The 24,545-nt window shown below is 36.4% G+C and overlaps 1 protein-coding gene across 5 annotated transcripts in view; it reads left to right on the top strand.

Moving 5' to 3' along the window:
* Positions 1-24,495, top strand: part of LOC139961015 (acylamino-acid-releasing enzyme-like) — a 31,271-nt gene extending 6,776 nt beyond the window's left edge. For 3 of the 5 annotated variants that reach the window (XM_071959803.1, XM_071959805.1, XM_071959804.1), the window contains exons 3-21: positions 2,384-2,477; positions 4,374-4,449; positions 5,373-5,512; positions 5,700-5,840; positions 6,841-6,932; positions 7,873-7,913; positions 9,341-9,453; positions 12,198-12,359; positions 13,005-13,145; positions 13,975-14,080; positions 14,389-14,475; positions 15,416-15,496; positions 15,803-15,891; positions 17,514-17,624; positions 19,152-19,200; positions 20,021-20,051; positions 21,861-21,960; positions 23,247-23,353; positions 24,258-24,495. In XM_071959803.1, coding sequence (XP_071815904.1) covers positions 2,384-2,477; positions 4,374-4,449; positions 5,373-5,512; positions 5,700-5,840; positions 6,841-6,932; positions 7,873-7,913; positions 9,341-9,453; positions 12,198-12,359; positions 13,005-13,145; positions 13,975-14,080; positions 14,389-14,475; positions 15,416-15,496; positions 15,803-15,891; positions 17,514-17,624; positions 19,152-19,200; positions 20,021-20,051; positions 21,861-21,960; positions 23,247-23,353; positions 24,258-24,390 — 1,894 coding nt within the window. In that variant the 3' untranslated portion in view covers positions 24,391-24,495. Of the gene's footprint in view, positions 1-2,383; positions 2,478-4,373; positions 4,450-5,372; positions 5,513-5,699; positions 5,841-6,840; positions 6,933-7,872; positions 7,914-9,340; positions 9,454-12,197; positions 12,360-13,004; positions 13,146-13,974; positions 14,081-14,388; positions 14,476-15,415; positions 15,497-15,802; positions 15,892-17,513; positions 17,665-19,151; positions 19,201-20,020; positions 20,052-21,860; positions 21,961-23,246; positions 23,354-24,257 lie in introns of those variants that run through there. The other 2 variants (XM_071959806.1, XR_011790697.1) reach the window with 2 other exon arrangements.
* Positions 24,496-24,545: the final 50 nt, after the last annotated feature.

Here is a 24,545-nt window from a genome sequence, read left to right as displayed (position 1 = left end):
TTTTGTTCACAGTTCGCAGTATCTCACTTCGCAACATCCAACATATCCTAACGCCATTTAGTAGGGAATAGTTCTCAGACGTTTGAAAAACCAGTCAAAACCTTTATGGAACTGTGCTCTGTTAACACTATGGACAATTATGTTCAGTTAAAAGGGAAATGTCACTTTATACGGTTAATAGGTGACTTAGACACACTTTCATTTCTGATGATGTTCTTGTTGGTTGAAAACGCTACCGGCGGTCCAGGTTGTGTTTTCTATGTCATCTTTATTATTATTATTATTTTTAAATGACCTTTAAACATCTGGAATCGAACCAATCAGGTATCAGGAGATAACGCAAACTACACGTATTCAATCCATAGCACACATTGTATACAATTATCTGGGAGGCATAATTGGCAAATAAATTCTTGCTACGCTCGATTGTGGCGCTCCACCTAGATAGTGTCGTGATGGTCTTTTCGGGAAACGGCCCACCCTCTAAACAAATGGCCCTGCATATGCGCACATCAAAGCATCACTATGTACCATTTGGAGGATACAGAATGTTTCTCGATGTTCCTCAACTGTCCCCTATAGAGATTATTCAGGCTACGGCCTTGAGAATGTCTAAACGTAAAGCAAGAAGACACATCGCTGAACCAAAAGCACAGCTAAAGACCACGGAAGTCGTAACGGAAGTCACATGTTCCCTCTCAACCCTTTAAAAAAAAACACATGTAACTATCACCTTTAACCTCCATGCTCTGCTGCACATATTGATGAGTCAAACTTGAATAGACAATTGGCGTAGTCTTGCGATACGTTGCACGGTAGTATCCGACAGCTCATAAACAACACACTAAGCAGAGTATTATAGGAGTCTACACATGGACAGCTCTACTATGGAAGGTTGTGCTAATAAATAATAATAAATTCAAAATGTTCAACACCTGATTAAGGTAGGGATCTGAACCTTTATGGAAGGGACAGAGGTGATTGAAGGATTTTAAAATGAAATTTGTTACAAAAATGTAGACGTCAAATGCTGCATTCTGAGGCATATTTAGACTGTAAATAATTAGGTATATATATATATATATATATATATATATATATAGGTATATATATATATATATATATATATATATATATATATATATATATATATATATATATATATATATATATATATGGCCCTTAGGTTTTGCTAATATTTTTTTTTAAGGGGGGGACACCTTTTCTCACACCACTTTATCCGGTGCCCCACCCGCACCTCCGACCGTCAGTCAGTTGGGGGGGGGGGGGGTTCAGGGGGTATTTTTGCGTGGGAACAACTGAACCATTACGTAAACTGCAGACACATTTTACTTAACAGGATTTTGTCTAACTTGCTTACTTTCTAGTCTTAAAATATATGTCTAATTTATAAGAAGGATTCTTCCTTGTATTTCATGTACGTTTGGTGCAATTCTATACAGAAAATCGCAAAGAAGGGAGTTATTTACATATTTGGCTTTTCGTATGTCGGGGTACAATGAAATAAAAATTAAAGCTTCTAGCACACAATATGCTTACGGAAGCCAGCAGCTTGCATATGGAAAGACGAATTATAAAAGGAGAAATATGATTGGACTGTATTTTGATCGAGTTAAATTTAGTCCAATCATTTTATATTATTAATGTATCATTGGCCCCTTTGATATAACGCTTGAACCAAATTATTACGTCATAGGAGTTTCCATAAAATGCTGATTGAATACGGGGAAATAAGTTTGCTCAGACACCACTGCAATTTGCCTATATATTCGTTCAACGTTTTGTCATTTTGAATGTGGACGATATAGTTTCCCTTAAAAATTTAGTCAATGATTCAAATTTACGCAAAATACCTTCCGCATACCGTTTACATAAAGGAATTTTGCTTACCCACTACCGTCAAAATAACGGCTAAATTCTGCCCCATATGTATTAGGTTTTCCTGTACAAACGAGAACGCTCACAACACATGTATCTCTGTAGTCCAAACCAGTTCTGAAAAGATTCAATAAGTATATTAAACAGATAGTTTGGACACATCACCCACGGGTTTTACAAGAACCTTTAGATATAAATAGATATAAATAGTAAATTTTGGCTTGTTGTTGACAGCTCAAGCGATGATCCACGAGGACTGCGTCTGTAACATTGAAACAACATATTATACACTGAACATACAATGACCATGTAACGACCATGAATTGATAACGTACTGAATGTGTTAGCACACTCCAAGTACAACAATACCCCACTGAATACTGAGTAGCTAACAATGAAGACCTAACCTGTTGTGTGCTGTTAACTTGTCTTATCTATTCAGTAACTGTGACTCTGAGCCTTTTCCTTCAACATATCATTCTAGAATCCTATCAGCCTTCTCTGCTTGTAGCAAATACAAGGCGCTCATTCGAAGAGTTACGACTGACAAGGGTGATGATGACCAGGAGTATTTAGAGGTATATAAACTCACGTCAAATTATTCATCTGTTCAATTGTTAGTATATATATATATATATTGGAAGTATATTGTTAGTATATAATACACTTTCTGCATTTTAAGCCACTTGTTGCGTTTAATCGGTCAATTCTATCGAGCCCATTGAGTATCACCCATATTGATAGTTGTTAAACGAAGATAATAGTCTCATTTATTTTTTATGCAAATAATTGTCAACAGCGATGAATTAATGTATCAACTATATCTTCTTGATTTTTCCCAGACACTTTTCACCATTAATCATGTAAACTTAGTAAAAGGAGAACATTTTTCGACTTGTTTGACTCATTATGAATATTAAATGTAACTAATCAATATAATGATCGGCATTGTAATGGGATGTATCAACAGCATCGCCAAAATAAAACGACCAACTGTTTCTATTTACCATGTATGGTCGAATAACGCGTGCACCATTTTTCAGTTGTTGAGTACATATATATATACCAAAACAGTCCGAAATAAATTTTCTGGAGTCAAACACATCGATTGAAATAAATAATAAACGCCTGTTTTGTCAAACTACAAAAACATTCTCCACATCGTCTGTAGAGTTCTCTACTTACAAGGGAAGCTGTAGATTTGTATGTGATCTGTGTACTATCATCAAATGAACAGTTGTGCTTTCCTTATTTACGTGTCAAGTTAGTAAAGAAATGTACATCAATGCTTCGAATTTAGCCTCAATATGTGTCATGTTAGTAGAGAAATGTACATCAATGCTTCGTATTTAGTCTCAATAAAAGGTCAAGTTAGTAAAAAATATGTACATCAATGCTTCGAATTTAGTCTCAATAAGTGTCAAGTTAGTAAAGAAATGTACATCAATGCTTCGTATTTAGTCTCAATAAGTGTCATGTTAGTAGAGAAATGTACATCAATGCTTCGAATGTAGTCTCAATAAGTGTCAAGTTAGTAGAGAAATGTACATCAATGCTTCGAATTTAGCCTCAATATGTGTCATGTTAGTAGAGAAATGTACATCAATGCTTCGAATGTAGTCTCAATATGTGTCAAGTTAGTAGAGAAATGTACATCAATGCTTCGAATTTAGCCTCAATATGTGTCATGTTAGTAGAGAAATGTACATCAATGCTTCGTATTTAGTCTCAATAAAAGGTCAAGTTAGTAAAAAATATGTACATCAATGCTTCGAATTTAGTCTCAATAAGTGTCAAGTTAGTAAAGAAATGTACATCAATGCTTCGTATTTAGTCTCCATAAATGTCAAGTTAGTAAAAAAATGTACATCAATGCTTCGAATGTAGTCTCACTAAGTGTCAAGTTAGTAGAGAAATGTACATCAATGCTTCGAATTTAGCCTCAATATGTGTCATGTTAGTAGAGAAATGTACATCAATGCTTCGTATTTAGTCTCAATAAAAGGTCAAGTTAGTAAAAAATATGTACATCAATGCTTCGAATGTAGTCTCAATAAGTGTCAAGTTAGTAGAGAAATGTACATCAATGCTTCGAATTTAGCCTCAATATGTGTCATGTTAGTAGAGAAATGTACATCAATGCTTCGTATTTAGTCTCAATAAAAGGTCAAGTTAGTAAAAAATATGTACATCAATGCTTCGAATTTAGTCTCAATAAGTGTCAAGTTAGTAAAGAAATGTACATCAATGCTTCGAATTTAGTCTCAATAAGTGTTAAGATGTGTTGGATCGTAGTTCTAATCATGAACTTTAAGACTGGTATCATGAGATGATTACGGTAAAGATGATGCTGTGAATCAGGCACATATACATAATCAGTACGAATAAAACTAATGCATATTCTCTAATGGTATACACGAATCCCTTTAGTTTTTCTCGTTTAGTAATGCTGATAAATTTGTTCTTTTTTACAGATTTGGACTTGTGATGCAAAGCAAGTTAATATCAACCTTACACTTAGTGACAAGCATGGCAAGGTGTATAGTGATGGTGGGTTATCAAAAATGTATCAAAGTTGGCTCTCGGTGGTAGCGGGAACTTAATATGTTTTCTTTTCAAATTCCAATTGTTATGACTGCTTTGATTATGAGTGATATTGACTTACTTTACTTAATTAATCTTCAGTATTTATACCAAATATACCCCATCGTTCTCAATATTCACGCTTATTTACTGTAAGGACATAAAGATGCACACATCACTCTTACGGCATATTATGGCCTGCAAAAGGGGAATCGCTCATTTTTGTGCTATGTCATTTTTGGTTTCGATGATAATCGTTACCTGTAGTCATGCAGGCAGATATGTGTATGTGTGCGTGTGTGAAGAAGGGAAGTTTGGACCAATCTCATATTAACTATGTAGTTGAGACACGTTAAGTAAAAGAAGCCTATTGTTTTATGTGGAGGTCAAATGTTATTTGGAAGGTTTTCTGCAGTTTTGCTGTCTGGTTAAGCTTTTCGAATCTTATATGTTCAACTTCTATAACCCTGATAATGGCGGAGATCTCGCTTGTGGGCTTGGTGCTTCAATTTTCAATAACATCTCTATCAACTTCATGTTGACAGGTGGATTTATATTTTCGTATACATTAACTTTATTTTTTCTATGCTTTCATATTATTACTGTTATTAATGTTCTTGTCATATTGAAAGTGTAGTTAGCAAAATTTGAAAGGCTAATATAGGCAAATGTTATGCACATGGGAATACATCGACCACACTGCATATGTCAACAACAAACCGAAGTCAATAAATTAATTACTAATATTATTAAAATCGATAGCTGCATGAAGTCATCAATCTCGATATAGCTATGGTAGTAAGAGAGTTATGCCATCAACGGCACTATAATTAGTTCTGTTTGCAGACTAATCTGCTGAAAAAGGACAATTTTCCCATTATTCTTTTCAGAGAACTTTGGCTGCCTTAACTGGTCTTCAGATAGTAGCAAGGTTCTTTACATAGCAGAAAAAAAGCGACCGAAAACTGTTTCTTTGTTTGAGCGTCAGTCATCTCCGCCAACCACAGTAAATGAGCAGAGTAATGCTAAAGTAGGTAGTATTCTTCTCTTTGAAAACGTAAAGTATATTTATACAGACACAGATTGAAAAATTTGGTTATCTACTATTGCCAAAGCAGAGTATATTTTTGTCCTGTTTTAAGATTAAATTGAAAAATTTGTATGGACTAATAACTCCTGAACGATATATTTGTAGTTTTATATATTAATATCTACAGCCTGAAGACAAATACCTCTTCCGTGACGACTGGGGAGAAAGGTATGAAGATTTATGTTATCCCGTCATCTGTATTTTCGATGTAATCCAGGAAACCATTTGTGTGCTTGATGAAGTGCCAGCTGAACTTTCTCCTGCTCAGGTACTATTTATTATTAGTGTAGTTAAGAGAAGGCACATTAACCTTTGCAATCGTGCTGGCATGTGTGCGTGTATGTGCTCGTGAATTTGTGTATGTATGTGACGGCCAGCTTGTTTTCCATTCATGCATACTGATGAGTGGGCGGGACTTAACCAAACATTCTTAGAATAGCAATATCTATTCAACCGTATGTCCGAATTACTTCATACTTTCTATGGTGATGTCAGTTGATAATATGATAATATGTTCGTGATCATATATTCCAAAAAAATCATTCTCATTATTATTAATGCATGGGCGTGGCTGGAGTGTTATCACAGTGAAAAGCTTGTAACCACTGACGATATCTCAAGACCAACAAGTTGAATCAATGTCATACTAGGTAGGTAAATGCCTCATGATATGTAGATGTGCCCGTCGTTTGTGGTTTTCAACAATGAATATTAATGAGTGGGCCGTGCTTATCATGAAATTCTTAAAATGTCAATATCTCTTCAACCGTATGTCCGATTTAGTTCATACTTGATACGGTGATGTAACTACGTAATAGGTATATGCTCTTTGCAGCTACTTTTACCTCATTAATATTCATGAGTTGGTGGGGCTTAATGAAAAATAGTAAAAACAGCTTGTAAACACGATACCTCATCTACCGCAAGTTGAATCAATGTCATACTTATAGATAAATGCCGCATGATTGAAATTGGTAGAGGTCAAAAGAGGTCGATGAGTGTCAAAGTCTGAAAACCTTGTAAATATGATAATTCCAAATTTAAAGCTAAAATAAAACTGTAAATTTTCCAAGGGTACGATTTTCTTTTGCTGAACATAGTTTGTAACATAGTTTGGCCCCCCAATTGCATAAGCACAAATTAGAGGTATGTCATTGATACGTTCTTATCTTTAATATAGAGAACTTAAACTCCACCAAGAAGGCTGCTGGCACATGTGGTCCCTAAGAATTCAGTTGAGAAGCTGTCAACAATTTTTTTTTTTACAGGCAATATGGGGGCCTGATAATTTAGGAATAATATTCTGTGGAATATACCACGAACCTTACAAACTTGGAATTCTCTGGAGTGCGGAAAGAAGGTACCGTTAATTATTTATTGATGATGATGATGATGATGATGATAATGATGATGATGATGATGATGATGATGATGATGATGATGATGATGATGATGATGATGATGATGATGATGATGATGATGATGATGATGATGATGATGATGATGAAGAAGATGATGATGATGATGACGATGATGATGATGATGATGATGATGATGATGTGATGATGTGATGATGTAGTGATGTGATAATGTAGTGATATGATGATGACGATGACGATGACGACGACGACGACGATGACGACGACGATGACGCTGACGGTGACGGTGATGTGATGATGATGATGATGATGATGATGATGATGATGATGATGATGATGATGATGATGATGATGATGATGATGATGATGATGATGATGATGATGATGATGATGATGATGATGATGATGATGATGTTCAGGCAGTTATCTTAAGACGCTTAGGCGACCACGAATGTGCATGAGACAAGCACACAAGTGGCTAATGGAATACAACATATCGTGTGGCTCCAGTTCAACAAATTAACTCCGATTTGGGTTGTTTTTCAATATACAAAGTCATTTCAGATGGTAAAACCGTAGATTGTTCTTGAATGAAAGACCCACCTTATAATGACCGGGCCTGGGATCGAACCCGAACCTCCCGATATCTAAGCCTCATGCCACCGCCTTTATCCACTCGGTCACAGCACCGACATGGTGATGATAGTAATGTTGTTGTTGATGGTGGAGGTGATGATGATTATGGCGATGGTGGTGGTGGTGATAGTGGTGGTAGTAATGATTATGATGATGATGATTGTGGTAGTGACGACAATGATATCAACAAGAAATAATTGATAACAGTCAAACTGTCTCCCTGGTAACCCATATCACCGTTGCTTGCTGTTTACAAATGCACTGATTTTTTTCGCTCAATTGCAGGTCAGCTATATTTCATTTTGGCTTATTGGGAAAGAAATCGGGTAAGTTACCATGGTAACAGCAAAGGCACTTACCACATTACTCTGTTAATCATTAAGATGGATATAAGCATACTTGTCAATGCTGTAAAGTATTATGCTATATTGCCTTTAGCTATATGGGTGTTTCTGCTTCCTGTGGACTAAACTAGTAACTACTGATGGTCCGGGCCTCCTGGTACACAACAGAGATTCTACTATTGACCTGTCAAAAATGATACAGGTAGACATTCCATGCAGTGAACTGCGGAGTACACTTTACCTTACTGCGGGGGTTAAAATAAATTATACATCCAGTGACTGTGCATGTGTGGGTACATCATCCAAAAATTTGTCATCACTTCCGAAGCCCATAATCATACACCCACCAAGTTTGAAGTTAATGGATGAGCAATATGGTTTAGGTGGAAATTTTGAACCGCAGCCCCATATTGGCAATCCATCCAATGTTATTGCCCCCCCCCCTAATGTGCCACTAGACCGTCTAAGTGTCAGTTCAGTGCCAAACTGGGTTTGAGATTGGCAGCAAGTTTAGAACCATTTTTGATTTTTTTTTTCTTTCAATAAAGTACAATATGTCATCCCCATTATATTGCATGTGGGACTACGATAACAAGATCGCTACTATACTTACCACGTCGGATGGTTTAAGGTCAGAGGTCAAATGTGAAAAATCGAATTCATCTTAACTATAATGCGTGTACCAAATAACAAAATGGCAGACACCAGAAAATGCATGCAGACAATCCTATTACTTATTATAAAACATTAAAGTCCACGTGGTCAATGGAGGTCACTGAGGTCAAACCTTTGCCAATTGTTTTACGAAGATACGTCGCATGCTTCTCTTTAACACCTAATTCTCATATGACGGGCTTAAAATGGGTAGGTGTTTGCTTGGGTGTAGAGGTCAAAGGTATAAAACAGAAAAAATAGCTTTGGGCAATTACGTGCTTACCAAAATGATACAATAGTCGATGATCCTCATATCATGTAGGATATCAGTCCCTCAAAGCTTGCATTGTAATTCTTATATGCAAACCAGTCATGGGACCCTTGGTCAACAGAGGTCAATCATTTGACGGCGAAATAGCATATCACATGATGGGCTTCAAAGTTGGTGGGTGTGTTCCTGTCCCTTGAGCTGTTGAGCCTCCGTGAGTGGTTGACATTATAGGGGCAAAGGTCATCTATAAATGACCATGAATAACTTTTAGCTCCTCGGCAATATCAAAAGGACAAAAACTGACTAAATTATCAGTGGTCTGCAATTTAAATAATTTAAATATGATTGCAGTCTGAAATTTGAATACCTTGAATACAGCATATCAACTCTGAATACTGTTGAAATACATGCCTTTAATGACAAGACTGTCTGATTTCGATTTTTGATGTTGAACAATGTTAAGCATTCAAACTTTCTTTACAAGAGTTATTGTCTGTTGATGATATGTGCTGCCGTTCTCCGCGCTGTAGTCCAGACGGGTCAAAGGTCATCTTTCTTCAGAATGAAATACATAAGCATTCTAAACTGCTCATGCTGGTAAGAAAACACTTTCGGCATTATATATAGTCTTGCATTCTTCGAAAGTAATTTTTCTTATTAACGTTCACTTATCATCATTGATGACATGGATCAATGTATCTAAACTCGTATAGGATGGAGGGTCTTCCATGTTGGTAAACACAGGGTTAGGCCTATATAATTTCAATTTGATTGCTCGACAGGTATTAATAAACGCATTGAGTGACTTGCCTTGACACACTGCAGTAACACTATACTAAAGATACACGTATGAGATTTGTACGTTAACACGCGGATCGAAAAACTACTGTTTCAATTTACAAACAGTAAGTGTATAATTTATTTGCAATCCAAATTAATATATAAAAGTTAAGCAATTTACCCAAAGTGCACTCCTGGGCCATTTTAAATACAATTATATAAAATGAACATTAACATTGCAGTTGTCATAGCAACATGAACCATACGTGCCAATACAGTAACATAACGCATTGACAGCAATGTCATTGACATGTAGGCTACCAAGTACACGTACTTAGTATATTACACTGTACTATATATATATATATAATTAATTAGTGTCGAGTCCTTCACAATGATGAATAATTCTATTAAGAAAATTATGTAGCAAAGAATTAATTTTGTAGTATAAAAAAGGTATTTGATCAGACGGAAATGATGTGTGAAATAGATCGTGAAACATTTACAATTATCAGAGAATGACGTTAACTGTTCTTTGAAAAGTTCATTGTTTTGTATAATACAATTGCAGCTGTATTCCAGATCGTTGTTGATGTCGTAGCTGTAACCGTAGATATTAGTACAGGCCTATATTTAATGAGCCACTTGAAATTTATTCCATCTGGACGTTTAAATTCTGACGTGTTAATATGTTGTTGAAGAAATGCAAAGATTCCAACCTTGTTGGAAAATTTACCTTTAGTCAATGAAACATATGGTTTTGCATTATAAATTTAATTTGTAAGTATTTGACTTTTGAATGCGAACATTCCTTAACATGCATGTGATCTGTACGCAGGCGCGGCGGAACGGAAAAATTATTGGGGGGGGGGGGGGGCTAATATGTGGAGACTATCTAAGCGGAGCGCCACCATCGATTGGCGCGGAGCGTACAAGAAAATTTTGGGGTTTTTCAAACCCCCAGATGGCCGGAAACGGCACTTCCCGAGTGTTTTATGCTGCGAATACCTAGCCCTAAAATATGGGTTTCAAGCCTGCAATTTCTGAGATTGCACGTAAAAGTCTGTAAAAACATTGTAATTTGTATATTCGATGGTGTTTTAAGAGAGTAGCTATTACTCGTAGTGTACTCGCAAAGACGTTTTTGAGTGTAGTAAGGGCAGTGGCGGAGCTAGGGGTATTGGTCAGAGGGACAAGAATGGTCTGTAGGGGCGCTTTCGACACTATCTAAGCGGAGCGCCACCACAGGTTGGCGCGGAGCGTACAGAAAATTTTTGAGTAAAGATACTCCCTAGATTGCAGGAAATGATCCTTTCCGGGCCTTGCTAATTTGCAGATAAACGGAGAATAAATAGCTGTCGTCGCCATTTGGTCGTAAAATTACACCAACAGAATATGGCAAATGTCAAAAGGTAGATGAGAGCGCAATAAAATAGTCAATAATCGCGATTAAGTAAAAAGTAGTGAAAAGAAGAAAAGGGCGCCTGCAGTCCATTTGAGTCCGTCAGGGGGGCATCCGCCCCCTGACTGTATGGACACTCCGCCACTGAGTAAGGGGATGTTGGAGAACTGGCTGAAATGATGCAAGTCATTGGCCTAAGACGAAGTTGTGTTGCGCTTACCGGTACTCACACTCATTGCTTCCACTTTTCACTGGGCGTGAAGACGCGGTTGGGGTGACAATGTGGTCTATAGCCAGGGGACGGGCCGAGGGTCCCCCAGCATTTACTAAAATTATTACACCTATATAGTATACGTGTGCATCGGACAGATCGACAAGTATGCATTGAAAAATGGGCAGATGCACGTTTCGGAGCCTTGGTAAATATTGGGGGGGGGGGGCTTATCATGCATTTGCCCCCTCAACTCAACCCAAGCCCCCCCGGTTCCGCCGCCACTGTCTGTACGTAATATCGTTGTGACACCAATCAACCAAAACTAATTTACGGTTCTTGCTATTTCAAGTTTGCCAGCTGACTTTAGCCCAAACTATCATTTGACCTGCCCCCACTGAATTTATTCAGCCAAACCAATATAGAATTGAAATTGGTAACATGGTCTCCCAACATATCTGTCCTAAATATGAAATATATAAACTATACGGTTTGGGAGAATTTTTTAATTTTTACTTTCAGTCCCGCCCACTTATTAATATGCACCAAACCAATAGGGACCAAACTGACGCAAGGTTCCGATAACCTGATAACTGGATAAGGAATTGACCGATTAACGGGGTTACATTAAAGAGCGTTAACCGCTTAACCATTGTCACGTGATAGGTTTTGGGCCTGGGTGTAATTCTTCAGCGTTAGTTCTTCACGATTAACCAAGTTATCTAATAATTGAACATTTAGCTTGCCATATACAGTTAGGTATCTGTATGAATTAATTTGATCAGTACATATTTAAAATCTAACGATATATTTTTAGCGAGAGAGCTCATTTTTCTTTTTTTTTCGGTCCATTCATACTTAGATGTAGTTTAACTTTGGTTTATTAACAGGAAAAAGAACACCATAACATAAATAGTTTATCCATATCTTTATGTTATTTTGCAACAGTTTGATTTGACCAGGCGATCTATTTCGGTAATAATTGACGTAGTTGCCAGACCCAGCGGCGCTGATCAATTTCCTGGTCTTTACACAGACAGTCTTCCTCTAAGGTGCTTCGGAAAAGATAACGAGACTGTTTACATCCACTCACAATGGAGAAGTAAACAGGTGTGTAATTAATTAGCGCAAGGCGGAGGGGGGGGGGGGAGGGGCTTGGCTTCCTACCCTCAATGTCAGTCGTGGAAATGATTCAGCCGGGGAAGAGTTAGACCACTACTGTGGGTGTACCCTCCCCATCCATTATTTATTAACAAAATCTTGCGTGTAGACCTAATTTATAGTCTAAATATGTCTCCGATGATGCGCTTAGCATTAATTCTTGAAATTTCATTAAGTAATCCGTAACTTTACGGCGAACTTTGTTGTAAAAAGGCGACGTACATCGAAATGTTGTAAAGTTCACCATTTAACCTAAGAAAACAATGTGTTCAGGGATATCTACCCTTTCCGTACAAGAAATTTTGATTTTGTTTTGGCTAATTGTGTCTGTTTCTGCAAAGTTCTAAATTCATGTTTGAATTCATGTTGACTAAACTTACCTGTTTACAACTTGTTTTAAAGTTCTCTTACATATAGGCTCATTAGTGGGTAAGCAGTTTGCTAATAGTTCTTTTTTATTCTGTTTACAACTTAACATGTAATTTGGTGCAGTCATTTCAAATTTGCAAGGGGGGGACAGGTCCGGTTAATTATATTTAGCTACTTATTGTGTAACTACTTTCACTACTGATGTGGGTTTGTTTTCATTGTCAGAAAATATTAGCGGTTAATACTTCTACTAAACGAATGAGCGAATTAAACAGAAGCTTGGCCTATTCCTCGTGGATGGTACTCGACGTCAAAGGAGATATGATACTCGCGAGGAGAGGTGCACCAAACGCGACTGGCCAAATGGTATACATTATTAAACCTCTCCAACCGCTATAACATATGTTGTGGCATGTAATACGATGCGCAAAATAACTGGATGTATATTAGACCCTTGACATGACGTTTCTTGCCCTCCTATTTTTTGGATCGTAAAGTAGTTAATGATACGGTTACCATTTTCCTTTCATTTGTTTCGGAGGCGAGCTTGCAATGAACTCCTTTCGGCTTCCATTAGAAATTACAATATAACTGACTCAAAAATGAATTGCACAGTCAAAAGAGAAACGGCCCCACCCATCCACTTTAAATACCCTTAAAGTTACAGGTGGTGCAGTGTTAGCTCAATTCAGTTCATTTAATATATTTATTATCAAATCAGTGGTGCAGCATAAAGGATTATCTATAACATTTCCACGTTGTTTTAGTAGTGTACTTGTCTCAGGAGCCATAGAGAATTATCTATCACATAGCCACGTTATTTAAGTGTGTTATTGTCTCAGGAACCATAAAGGACTATATATCACATAGCCACGTTATTGTTATTGTCACAGGAACCATAGAGGATTATCTATCACATAGCCACGTTATTTAAGTGTGTTATTGTCTCAGGAACCGTAAAGGACTATATATCACATAGCCACGTTATTGTTATTGTCACAGGAACCATATAGGATTATCTATCACATAGTCACGTTATTTTAGTGTGTAATTGTCTTCCATTTGTTCTTCCATGTATATTTAAAGTATATCAGCATGACAATTACGTAGCACCATTAATATGATCGATTCCTTTTGATTTTGAGATACTACTAATTTCAATCGGGTAACAACACTTGCAAGAACTTTTTCGTAGGTTATATGTGATCTTTCTTTATCAAACGGCGAATGGATTGTCTTGGAGGACAACAAAGTACGCTTCGAAGATTTTAAATGGGAAATATTTAGCAGGCCTCGGCCAGGTAAGTAAACAGCTTCTAGTTGAGCCAAGGTGATTAAAACTGGATTGTATCAAATTACAATGTAATAAAATGGAAGGCACGCTATATTCATTACTTCATTGAAGTTACACTGAAAAGCACTTCTTGGTGAAAGTATATATGAAATGGGGTATTAAGAATTCATTGTGTGCTTGACAAACATCGGACTCTAACGAAATTATTACAGTCGTACTCACCACAAACACACGCGAGCACACCCACACGATGCATAACTACAAAGTGCATAAATTTAACAGAATAAGGAAACTGATTTTTTTTCCTTCCTGCAGATGGTCTCGAAGTTGAGTGTATTTTATTAACACCTCAAGTGCAATGCAATCGTGACAGACGAATGCCCATGGTTGTGTATCCTCATGGTAAGTTATAATTCATATATACGTCCTTAGGATACTAAGAAAATATCGCGTTGATTTGCCTTGATAGTTCATAAATGATTTTACTTTGATACATACTATGTATCAGATTCTATATCGGTTACCGTGATAGCCCGAGGCTATGAATCCATAATCAAAATTACAATCGCTAGTGTTCTTGCCCTCTGGTAACACCTTCACTGTTGTTGTCATACTTAGTCTTGCCATTGTTGTACTTTGTAATTTTATTGTCTTATTGTTTTACGTGAGTCATTTTCCATGTGCTGTATTTTAATGTTATATCCATCTTATTCTGTACAACGAGCATTTAATTACCCGAAGCGGGTCTAATAAAGTAAATCTTATCTTATCTTATGTACTGTGTTGGTACAATATGCTGAAACCAACCAGGAGTCAGTACAGTGTCAGCCCTGTACTAAGGAGCGAGGCTAACCTCCTCCACATTAGGCCATGCACGTACAGCTCAAGAATGGAAAGTATGTCTTGACTGGAAGTGATCAGAGATTAAGGGTGTTCTCTTAATAATGTCTATTTACTTTTCAAGTTATGCAGGTACAACTAAGGTTTTTCTATCAAACAGTTCTTCGTGGTGTAGTTTGTTTTTTTCTTCCTGCGACTATTTCATCTGTAACATGTTAATCTTATTCAGCACATATTAAGGTCATACTCATATATTTGCCTCAAATCGTCTTTGTATTTGTCCATTCCCTTTCGATTCGGAGGAGGTGGGAGTGATAATATAGAGGTGGTGAGGATGCGTAGCCTATAGTTTCTTTGACCCATCCTGCTTTGGATGCGGAAAGTTATCATTACTTGATTGATTAATTTGTTGTTATAAATAGTGCACGTCCTGGATTTGCATATAGGCATGAAGTAATAAGTTTCTATCTTTTAATAATTGTTTAATTTTTTTTTGATGCAGGTGGCCCACACCTTTTCAGTAGAGCAGACTACCATGTACTTCTTACATTTCTTTGCAAGTTGAATTTTGTGATCCTATGTGGTAAGGTTTGTTTGTTTGTTTCATGCTTGTCTAAAATTGGCGTTCGAGACGACGGCACATTAAACCAGTGGTGTAGGAAGCCATACTTAAGTAGAAGTTCGTGGAAAAAAATCGACGGGGTTCTGGGGTCATCCCCAGAAGAAAATCTTTGTTATGTGGCACAAAGGAAATTCAATCTAATTTTGTTCTCAAATTTGTACCTTATTTATGGATAAATTATATCGACAATTCAGCTTATTCCTCAACTATATTTGTCATTGCTCGTACGCTTACGTAAAGTATTTCTGCTGTTTATTTTCTTCTCAGTAAATTATCGAGGGTCCTCTGGATTTGGTCATGATTTCGTTCTTTCACTTCAAGGAAAAATTGGTTCTCAAGATGTATATGATGTTCACGTGAGTGTGTTAATTTAGCTTTTGTTTCAACAAATATGAACGTTTGATTAAAAAAAAAAACATTTAATAACAAGGAAGAAAGATACATTTTATAAATATCATTTTTGCCATCAAGATTACTTTGAACATACGAGTGTTGGGACAAAACATGAATTTGAATAGCAGTACATTGTAAGGGCGACTCTGTGACCAATTGTCGGTGTCACTCAATTGTGTCAATCAAAGGGAGGTGGGGGGGGGGGGTCGTACAAATAGTTACGACAATGTTACATTTGCATATTACTTATAGAGCGCGAAAAGGGAAAAAATCGTTAACAACGTCCCGAATTGTAGTAATAATAATGTAAATTCCTTAACAACGTTTTGATTTGTTGCAACGTCTGTGTAAAAATCACCAACAACGTGATTTGTAGCAACGGGGATGCTCAAATCGTCAACAACGTGATTTCTAGCAACGTCGTGAATATATTCAGTGACGCAAATATTTTCAATTGGCGTCCTTCGAAAACTTTAGAGGCGTGACGCCTCAATTTTGAAATTTCTTTAGGCTGCAAATTCTGCTTTTACGTTCATCGTGAAATACTGATGCAGTTAGGCTACACGGGTTTGGCACTGGAAGTTGGTATGAGTGAAATTGATAATTTTAGCACAGTACCCCGACAGATAGACAGATCGAGAGGACTTGAAATCACTAAATAGAGGGCTGACCAATTCCGCGATGGCAGGAGTAATGAGCATCTAAGAATGCAAGCTAAAGCTTGAGTGAAGCTTTAGATAATTATAATTTCAAATATGTTGCTAGAATACAGCATGCAGTTATACATTCATCATCCCCAGGTCGGTAAGCCAAGCACCAAACGTTCTTATATGAAAATGCGTATGGATCATAACCATTGTAGGCCACGCCTCCAAAATCTTTCTGATGGGCGCCGTTGCTACAAATGACGTCATAACTATCCATTATAATTGGGCCAGAGCAACCTTCCCAAACATTCATTAACATCTCTTTTGTTTTAAGCATATTAAGTTAGAGGCAAGTATCATTAGCCAAAACATTCTGTTTATGACAATGTGTTCTTTGGTAACTTACAAAGACAAAACGAAATTGCGCGTCTGTTGGCAATACATTTTTTTAAATTTGTTAATTAACTCTTTAATAACTCTAAACGTTTATAAACTAAAACAATTCAATACATGAAAAGTTACGAATTAAATTGGAAAAGGAAATAAACTCCGAATAACAGAGTAAATATATTCAAACAACAAAAAAACAAAATTCAGAGAAAATTAAATAAAGTTTAAATATATATATATATATATAAATATATATATATATATATATATATATATATATATATATATATATATATATATATATAAATATATATATATATATATATATATATATATATAAATATATATATATATATATAAATATATATATATATATATATATATATATATATATATATATATATATATATATACTAGCCCCCCCCCCCCAAATGAAGGTCAGCATAACGGAACATTAAAAACGACAACACTTTATGTAGCAGCGGGGAATATTATGTCCCTTTGCTTAAGATAAGTAAGTTAACATGCGGTTTCTTATATTTTAACAGCAAGAAGTTTTATATGTTCTTAAACACTACAACGTGAACGAGCACCAAATCGCTGTATTGGGAGGATCTCACGGTGGGTTTATTGCCCTTCACTTGATTGGCCGGTATCCTGTAAGTACAACAGACTGCACCGTGTCAGTGCAGGGATAAGGTATTCATTCACTTTGATATATTGAGATATCTTAATGTTTTTGTGGCTAAATATTGAGATATCGGAGATTTTTCCCTATTTCGAAATGTTTTTTTCGTTAAGAAGTTAAAACCTATAGCTTACAATAAGTTCATTTTAAATATCTGAAATTAAGATATCAATATGACAAGAAACTAGAACTTGACATTAAAATATCTAAATACCTATATAGGCCTACATGTTATGATACTCAAATACAAAATCATAACCTTTATGTATCTAAATATTAAGACATTTGTATATTCAGATAACTGATCTTGATATTTTACTATCTGAGCGTTTACAAAGTAAATATTTTGAAAGAAGATGTGAAAATCTAAACACTCAGATATTTATATATTCAGTTACAATATCCTAAGATATAAATATTTAACCTTTAATAGCACATTCAAAAACAAGATGTTAATATCTGTTTAACTACTCAATATGATATTCATATATTCAGGTGCCAGATCTTAAAATATAAGTATTTGAGTGTTAAGTAATTTGTAACTTAATTGTCACTATAACGGAGCATTGCCTCCAAATCTGAATATCTTAATGTTTAGGTACTTATATATGAATATCGTAATGTGTTAATATTAAGATATTCAAATATAAAGATCTCGTATATCTTCTAATCTGAACATCTTATCTTTCAGATATTTAAATGCTTTGGCTAATTTTATTGTAATATCAAAATACTTCAATAATGAGATGATTCTCCCAATATCTTAAAAGTACAATCAGAAACATTGCGATATTGAAGTATTCATCAAAATAGATCAATGTCTCCTTAAAAGCTCCGTAACTGATTCCTAACAAAATCAATAATTGCGTCATTGAAGTTTAATGCATTTTTGGTTTTTATTAGTATACGTAGTAAAGTATATTTGTCCGCACGAGTTACTAATACGTGAAATCAAGTATGAGTATTAAATCATTTTAGTACTATTAGTGCATGATGAATACTTCTTGCTGCAATAATACACGAGTGCGGGTAAACGGGGACCACTCGAGAACCCTTCAAGTAGCCTACTAGACAACACTGCAGTAGTTTACACTGTTTGTTTGAGATGGTCTCGGTCCATCACGGACTCTAGGGACTCTAGGGACTTGGTCTTGTTCTCCGATCCCAATGACTCTTGGACTCGTACGCGAACTTTGTGGACATTGTCGAAATTTTCGATGGCAGCAACATATTGCTGTACCGATCGTTTCTTCAACTTGTGGGATGGCAGCTGCCACCGCTGCCACACTGTTTCTACGCCAATCGACACATTTTTTATATAACATACTTTGTAGATGATTATATGGCCCTATTATCATTGCACACTATCTGCATATAAGAGGTAATCACACCACAGTAAACACATTTAATTTATATATGTGACGATGATTACAAACGTATGATGAGATGCCTTGGATAGAAGTTTTTGACTCTCTCTGTTTTCCTTCTGTTGATATAGGAGCTGTACAAAGTATGTGCTCTACGTAATGCAGTAAGTAATATAGCAGGTAAGTTAAGTCGTTCTTCACTCCTTATCAGTCTATTAACAGCAATATGAATAGAACGGATATATAGATTGAATGTTATATATGAAGGTATGGTATGTCCGAGTGGAAAAATAAGTTAAAAACTTGATAGGTTTTCCTCGCGGTCCCACTTTCCGTCGCCGCAATTAGGTACAATGTATAACAAATCTTACAAAAGTTAGACTTGGCAGTTTAAAAAGTAAATTTGTTCGGAAACGCAAAACTTGTTTGAAATACGAAGTTTTGGATTTTGGATGTCCTATACGGTTGCCGGCAGCAACACAATTTCTTGCAATTATATTAACATCATCAAAACGGGTTTTCTTGCAATTATCTTAATCAACTGACGAAAAATTGTGATGTTCTCTCTATTCTTTTCAAATATATTATACGCCCCCCCCCCCACTGCTCTCCTCTCCTCTAAATAAATAAAAAGGGGATTTTTGGCAGGCATGGCTTGGGCTGCCACGGCACTTACCGAGACTAATTAAATTAATTACCCCGAAAAGTCACAACAGTTAATTTCAAACTTTACCACATGTAATGCACACAGCGTACCATTAATTGTAGAGCATTGACGTCAAGGTATTGTCTTAAATATTAAGCTTAGGAATGGTTTCAAGCATTGTATGAAACAGAAGATATTGAAATGAAAAATCGAGCAACGCCATGAATCAGGTTATGACGTCACTGCCAATGGTTCAGTAAGAATTGCTTTTGTTAAAGAGCAACAAATGAAATACGTCATTAGAAGAAAAAAATGGAAGATTCTTTATTCTTATATTACGGTTCATTTTTACAGAAATGCTTGAATTCACCGATGTTCCTGACTGGTAAGGAATAGTCCTTATTTGTCCTTTCTATATTTATAAGTAAAAGAAATGTATTTTCTGTGTTTGTGGTAAAGACGAGGCTGGTTGATATAGTCAGTAATTATTACGCTTTCTATTATTCCATTTATGCGAATCTTTGGTGGACGAATGAGAGTATTTAGGACGTTACTGTATAACTGAAAGTGGTTCACCTTATTTTTCAACTGTTTTCGCATACTTCTTGTGTTTATTATGTTCAGTCATAGAGACTTTTTTTTTATCTCAAACGTTCTACAGTGTAATCTTAAAATATCATTATTTTATCGCAATTGAGAATTTGGGTCGTAGCATGTCAAATAGGGTTGTGACTGAGTAATGTAGGGCACGGTAGGCACCTAAGGGTAACCAAAGGTCCACATTTACCGTGCCGAACCTTCGGTATACTCGGCGGAAATATTTACTTAGTATCATAGGTGGGGATAGAAGAAGTGCCGACGAGTGTTTCATTGACGTGGTGCACAAATGGTACAACACTTGGATTTACATAAAGTTTTCTTGATAACGGGAACCCACATACAAAAGTTTGAGATCCATACAACTGTCATCTTCGAGGCAGGCAAGGCTTCACACACACATGTATCCACACCCGTCATTATGATTAATAGGGCTGCAATTTATATCGAAATCAAAAAGTCGAAAAATCGACAGATTAAAGCCAAAATAGGTCAAGTGATTGCTTGCTAAATTTGTATGAGAGTATTTAAAAGTAACACTGAAAATACGATTTTTAACTGTTGATCATTAATGACTTCTTGTCATCAACAGGGTAGCTTATACAGACCTAATCAGTCTAATTAGAACTTTCCGAGTGTTGGAACCTCTGTGGACCCAAAATGACCTTTGACCAACTATAAGTTGTACTCACTATGTGGTGGATCTAATTGCAAGTTATGAAGTTCATTTAAGCTTCACTTCTGGAATTACTACTTACAACGTTGTGAAACTTTGAACTGTGTGTTAACCTTACCTGACCTTTGAACTCCATAATACGAACTATTTGAAGTTACAGGGTTGACAGGGCGCGTCCACACTTTGACCTCTGTTGAACTTTGACTTCCGCCAATTTCGAGTGGGTGCTTGTAATTGAAAAGGGGATTACCATTCCAAGTATAAACTTCAATGAAGATGTTCTTCTTGAGTTATTATGTTTACAGGGTTTTCAGATTTTGACACTATTGACCTCAAATGACTTTTTACCGCCACCGATTTCACTGTTTCTTGTACTCACCAAAGGGGAGTCGACATTACAAGAATTAACCTCATCAAAGCTTTGCAACTTTAATTATCGTGTTAACTAGGTTTTCAGAATTTGACCTCAAATGACGTTTCACTGCATCTATATAGAGTTAAAGTGTACTTACCAAAGGGATCTACATACTATATATGAACTTCATCAAATTTTTACTTTTTGAGTTATCGTGTGTACAGGGTTTTCATACTTTGACCGCTGTTGATCTCAAATGACCTTTTATTCATATTGGGGGATCTACATATCAGTTTTAAACTTCACCCAAGACTTATTTTTCGAGTTTCACAAGGTGTCACTAACACACATAACCGTCATCACATTGATTCCTTTTGCTTTCGGAATGGAATACAAAAACAAAATGGATTAGTTGATTGCCGGGCACTCTTTTTGCTACTGATCCACCACTGCCGTGGAGTACATCTCTGTCAAGTAGTTGGGCGGAGATACCAATGCGGTTACACCTCTCCCCCAACCCCCCTCCCCCAATACGTAACATCAATCGTTTTGCTAATCCACTGCAGGTGCTTCGCAGAGGTTGGTCTTAAATGGAGCTATGAAGTTGATACTAGCAGTGCCTACACAGAAATGCTAAAAAGATCGCCAGTACTATTTTTACCACAGGTATGTTGCAATGGTAGTTGTAAGGTTCACGGTAGGTGGAGAAAAAACGCTACCATTCATTGATTTGGTTCCCGTTCTTACAAACTAGCCAAAGTACTGTATAAAAATACTACTGGCGAAAAATAACTAGATTGTAGATAAGTATGTACGCAACTACAGGAGTCTACGAGTTCCTAATGCATCTAAGATCAGAATACTAGTCATTTGACGATGTGTGAAATCAACTTTCTTTGCAAAGTTTGCACAACCATGACACAGTACAAGTGTGATGTCATTTTGATCTGGGGACAGTATGCTACTCTGTATGGGTGGGTAGAGGCAAGTCATCGGGTGATGTCATTTTGATCAGGGGACAGTATGCTACTCTGTATGGGTGGGTAGAGGCAAGTCAAAGGTGATGTCATTTTGATCAGGGGACAGTATGCTACTCTGTATGGGTGGGTAGAGGCAAGTCAAAGGTGATGTCATTTTGATCTGGGGACAGTATGCTACTCTGTATGGGTGGGTAGAGGCAAGTCATCGGGTGATGTCATTTTGATCTGGGGACAGTATGCTACTCTGTATGGGTGGGTAGAGGCAAGTCATCGGGTGATGTCATTTTGATCTGGGGACAGTATGCTACTCTGTATGGGTGGGTAGAGGCAAGTCATCGGGTGATGTCATTTTGATCAGGGGACAGTATGCTACTCTGTATGGGTGGGTAGAGGCAAGTCATCGGGTGATGTCATTTTGATCTGGGGACAGTATGCTACTCTGTATGGGTGGGTAGAGGCAAGTTATCGGGTGATGTCATTTTGATCTGGGGACAGTATGCTACTCTGTATGGGTGGGTAGAGGCAAGTCATCGGGTGATGTCATTTTGATCAGGGGACAGTATGCTACTCTGTATGGGTGGGTAGAGGCAAGTCATCGGGTGATGTCATTTTGATCAGGGGACAGTATGCTACTCTGTATGGGTGGGTAGAGGCAAGTCATCGGGTGATGTCATTTTGATCTGGGGACAGTATGCTACTCTGTATGGGTGGGTAGAGGCAAGTCATCGGGTGATGTCATTTTGATCTGGGGACAGTATGCTACTCTGTATGGGTGGGTAGAGGCAAGTCATCGGGTGATTATGAAAATGAATTTATTTCACTTCTTTCATTATTATTTATCTTTTTGTTTTTTAAGCACTTTTCCTAGTCCCGAGTAATGTGCTTAAAGATATTCCTTTATGAAAGGGCTATATAAATATGTACAATATTATTACTACTATATAATTTCATATCATTGTTGGTTTCCTATAGATCACTGCCCCAACATTGTTCTTGGTTGGAAAGAAAGACCAACGAGTGCCCCCAAAGCAGAGTGTGAACCTTTACAAGAAACTGAGGGCAAGAGGAGTTAAGACAAAGTAAGTCTATAGTGATGCTGAAAACTATGTTTCATACCAAAATCACATAGTTATGTCCCCTGCTTTGAAACGGTAATGAGATAATCCAGAACAGTGAAAAAACACTTCCAGCCTCCACCTGGAATTTGAACCCGGGCCTCCCGCTTTATATGCGGACGCCTTTACCAACTTGGCTATGGACACTGATTCTGTCCAGAGGTTCCAAACCACTTAGGAAGTTCCTTGATCCACTGTAGGCTTTTGTCACCTGCATCAAACAATGCTGCAATATATATATATATATACATATATATAAACAGGTGATAAACGCCAACAGTGGAATTATGACCGTCCTTATATATCTATATATATATATATATACATTTATATAAACAGGTGATAAACGCCAACAGTGGAATTATGACCGTCCTTATATATCTATATATATATATATTTATATATATATATATATATATATATTTATATATATATATATATATATGTATATATATATATATATATATATATATATACAATTGTAATACTGTGTCTATGTGGACGTACTGTATATGGTCATTACTAGCGTTCAATGTGGACCTCATTATATATATATATATATATATATATATAATTTTTGTATTATTATTTTTTATATTTATATATGCAAGTGGCAATAAACTGGAATTCAATGACAAGAACTATTGTTCAGTAGCATTTATTGAGATAATTCTCTTGTAAACATGGGGTAATGGTTTCATAAAAAATACAAGAATAAAATAGCTGAAAAAATTAATGAGTAAACAGATAAACAACCTACTGGAGTAAACTTCACAATATGGTTTTCCAACTTGCACTTGCCTTCATGGCATTACAAGTTTAGTCAGTGAGTACAAACAAAATGAAATCTTTCATTCCCCTTTATCAGGTTGCTGTTCTATCCTTATGACCATGGCCTGCAGCAGGTGGATGCAGAATCAGACACTTTTATTAATATTTACAAATGGTTTCAAGAGAATCTGATGGAAACGGTGAATAACAATTGGGATCAGTTCGTCTGAAAATACCAAATCGGGCCCTTCACTTTATCTGTACCAGCACACCGGCTGAATGCATCTTCATGTTGACTCTATCAAATCAACACCAGTCTTCTCATCTCAACAAAAGGGTTTTAACATTTTGTGACAAGTCTATCCAAGGAAGCTCAGTTATGAAA

Source organism: Apostichopus japonicus, chromosome 20, assembly GCF_037975245.1.
Source record: "Apostichopus japonicus isolate 1M-3 chromosome 20, ASM3797524v1, whole genome shotgun sequence".
Taxonomy (NCBI): Eukaryota; Metazoa; Echinodermata; class Holothuroidea; order Aspidochirotida; family Stichopodidae; genus Apostichopus; species Apostichopus japonicus.
The sequence above is the reverse complement of the archived record's forward strand: the minus strand, read 5'-3'. Positions and strand labels throughout refer to the sequence as shown.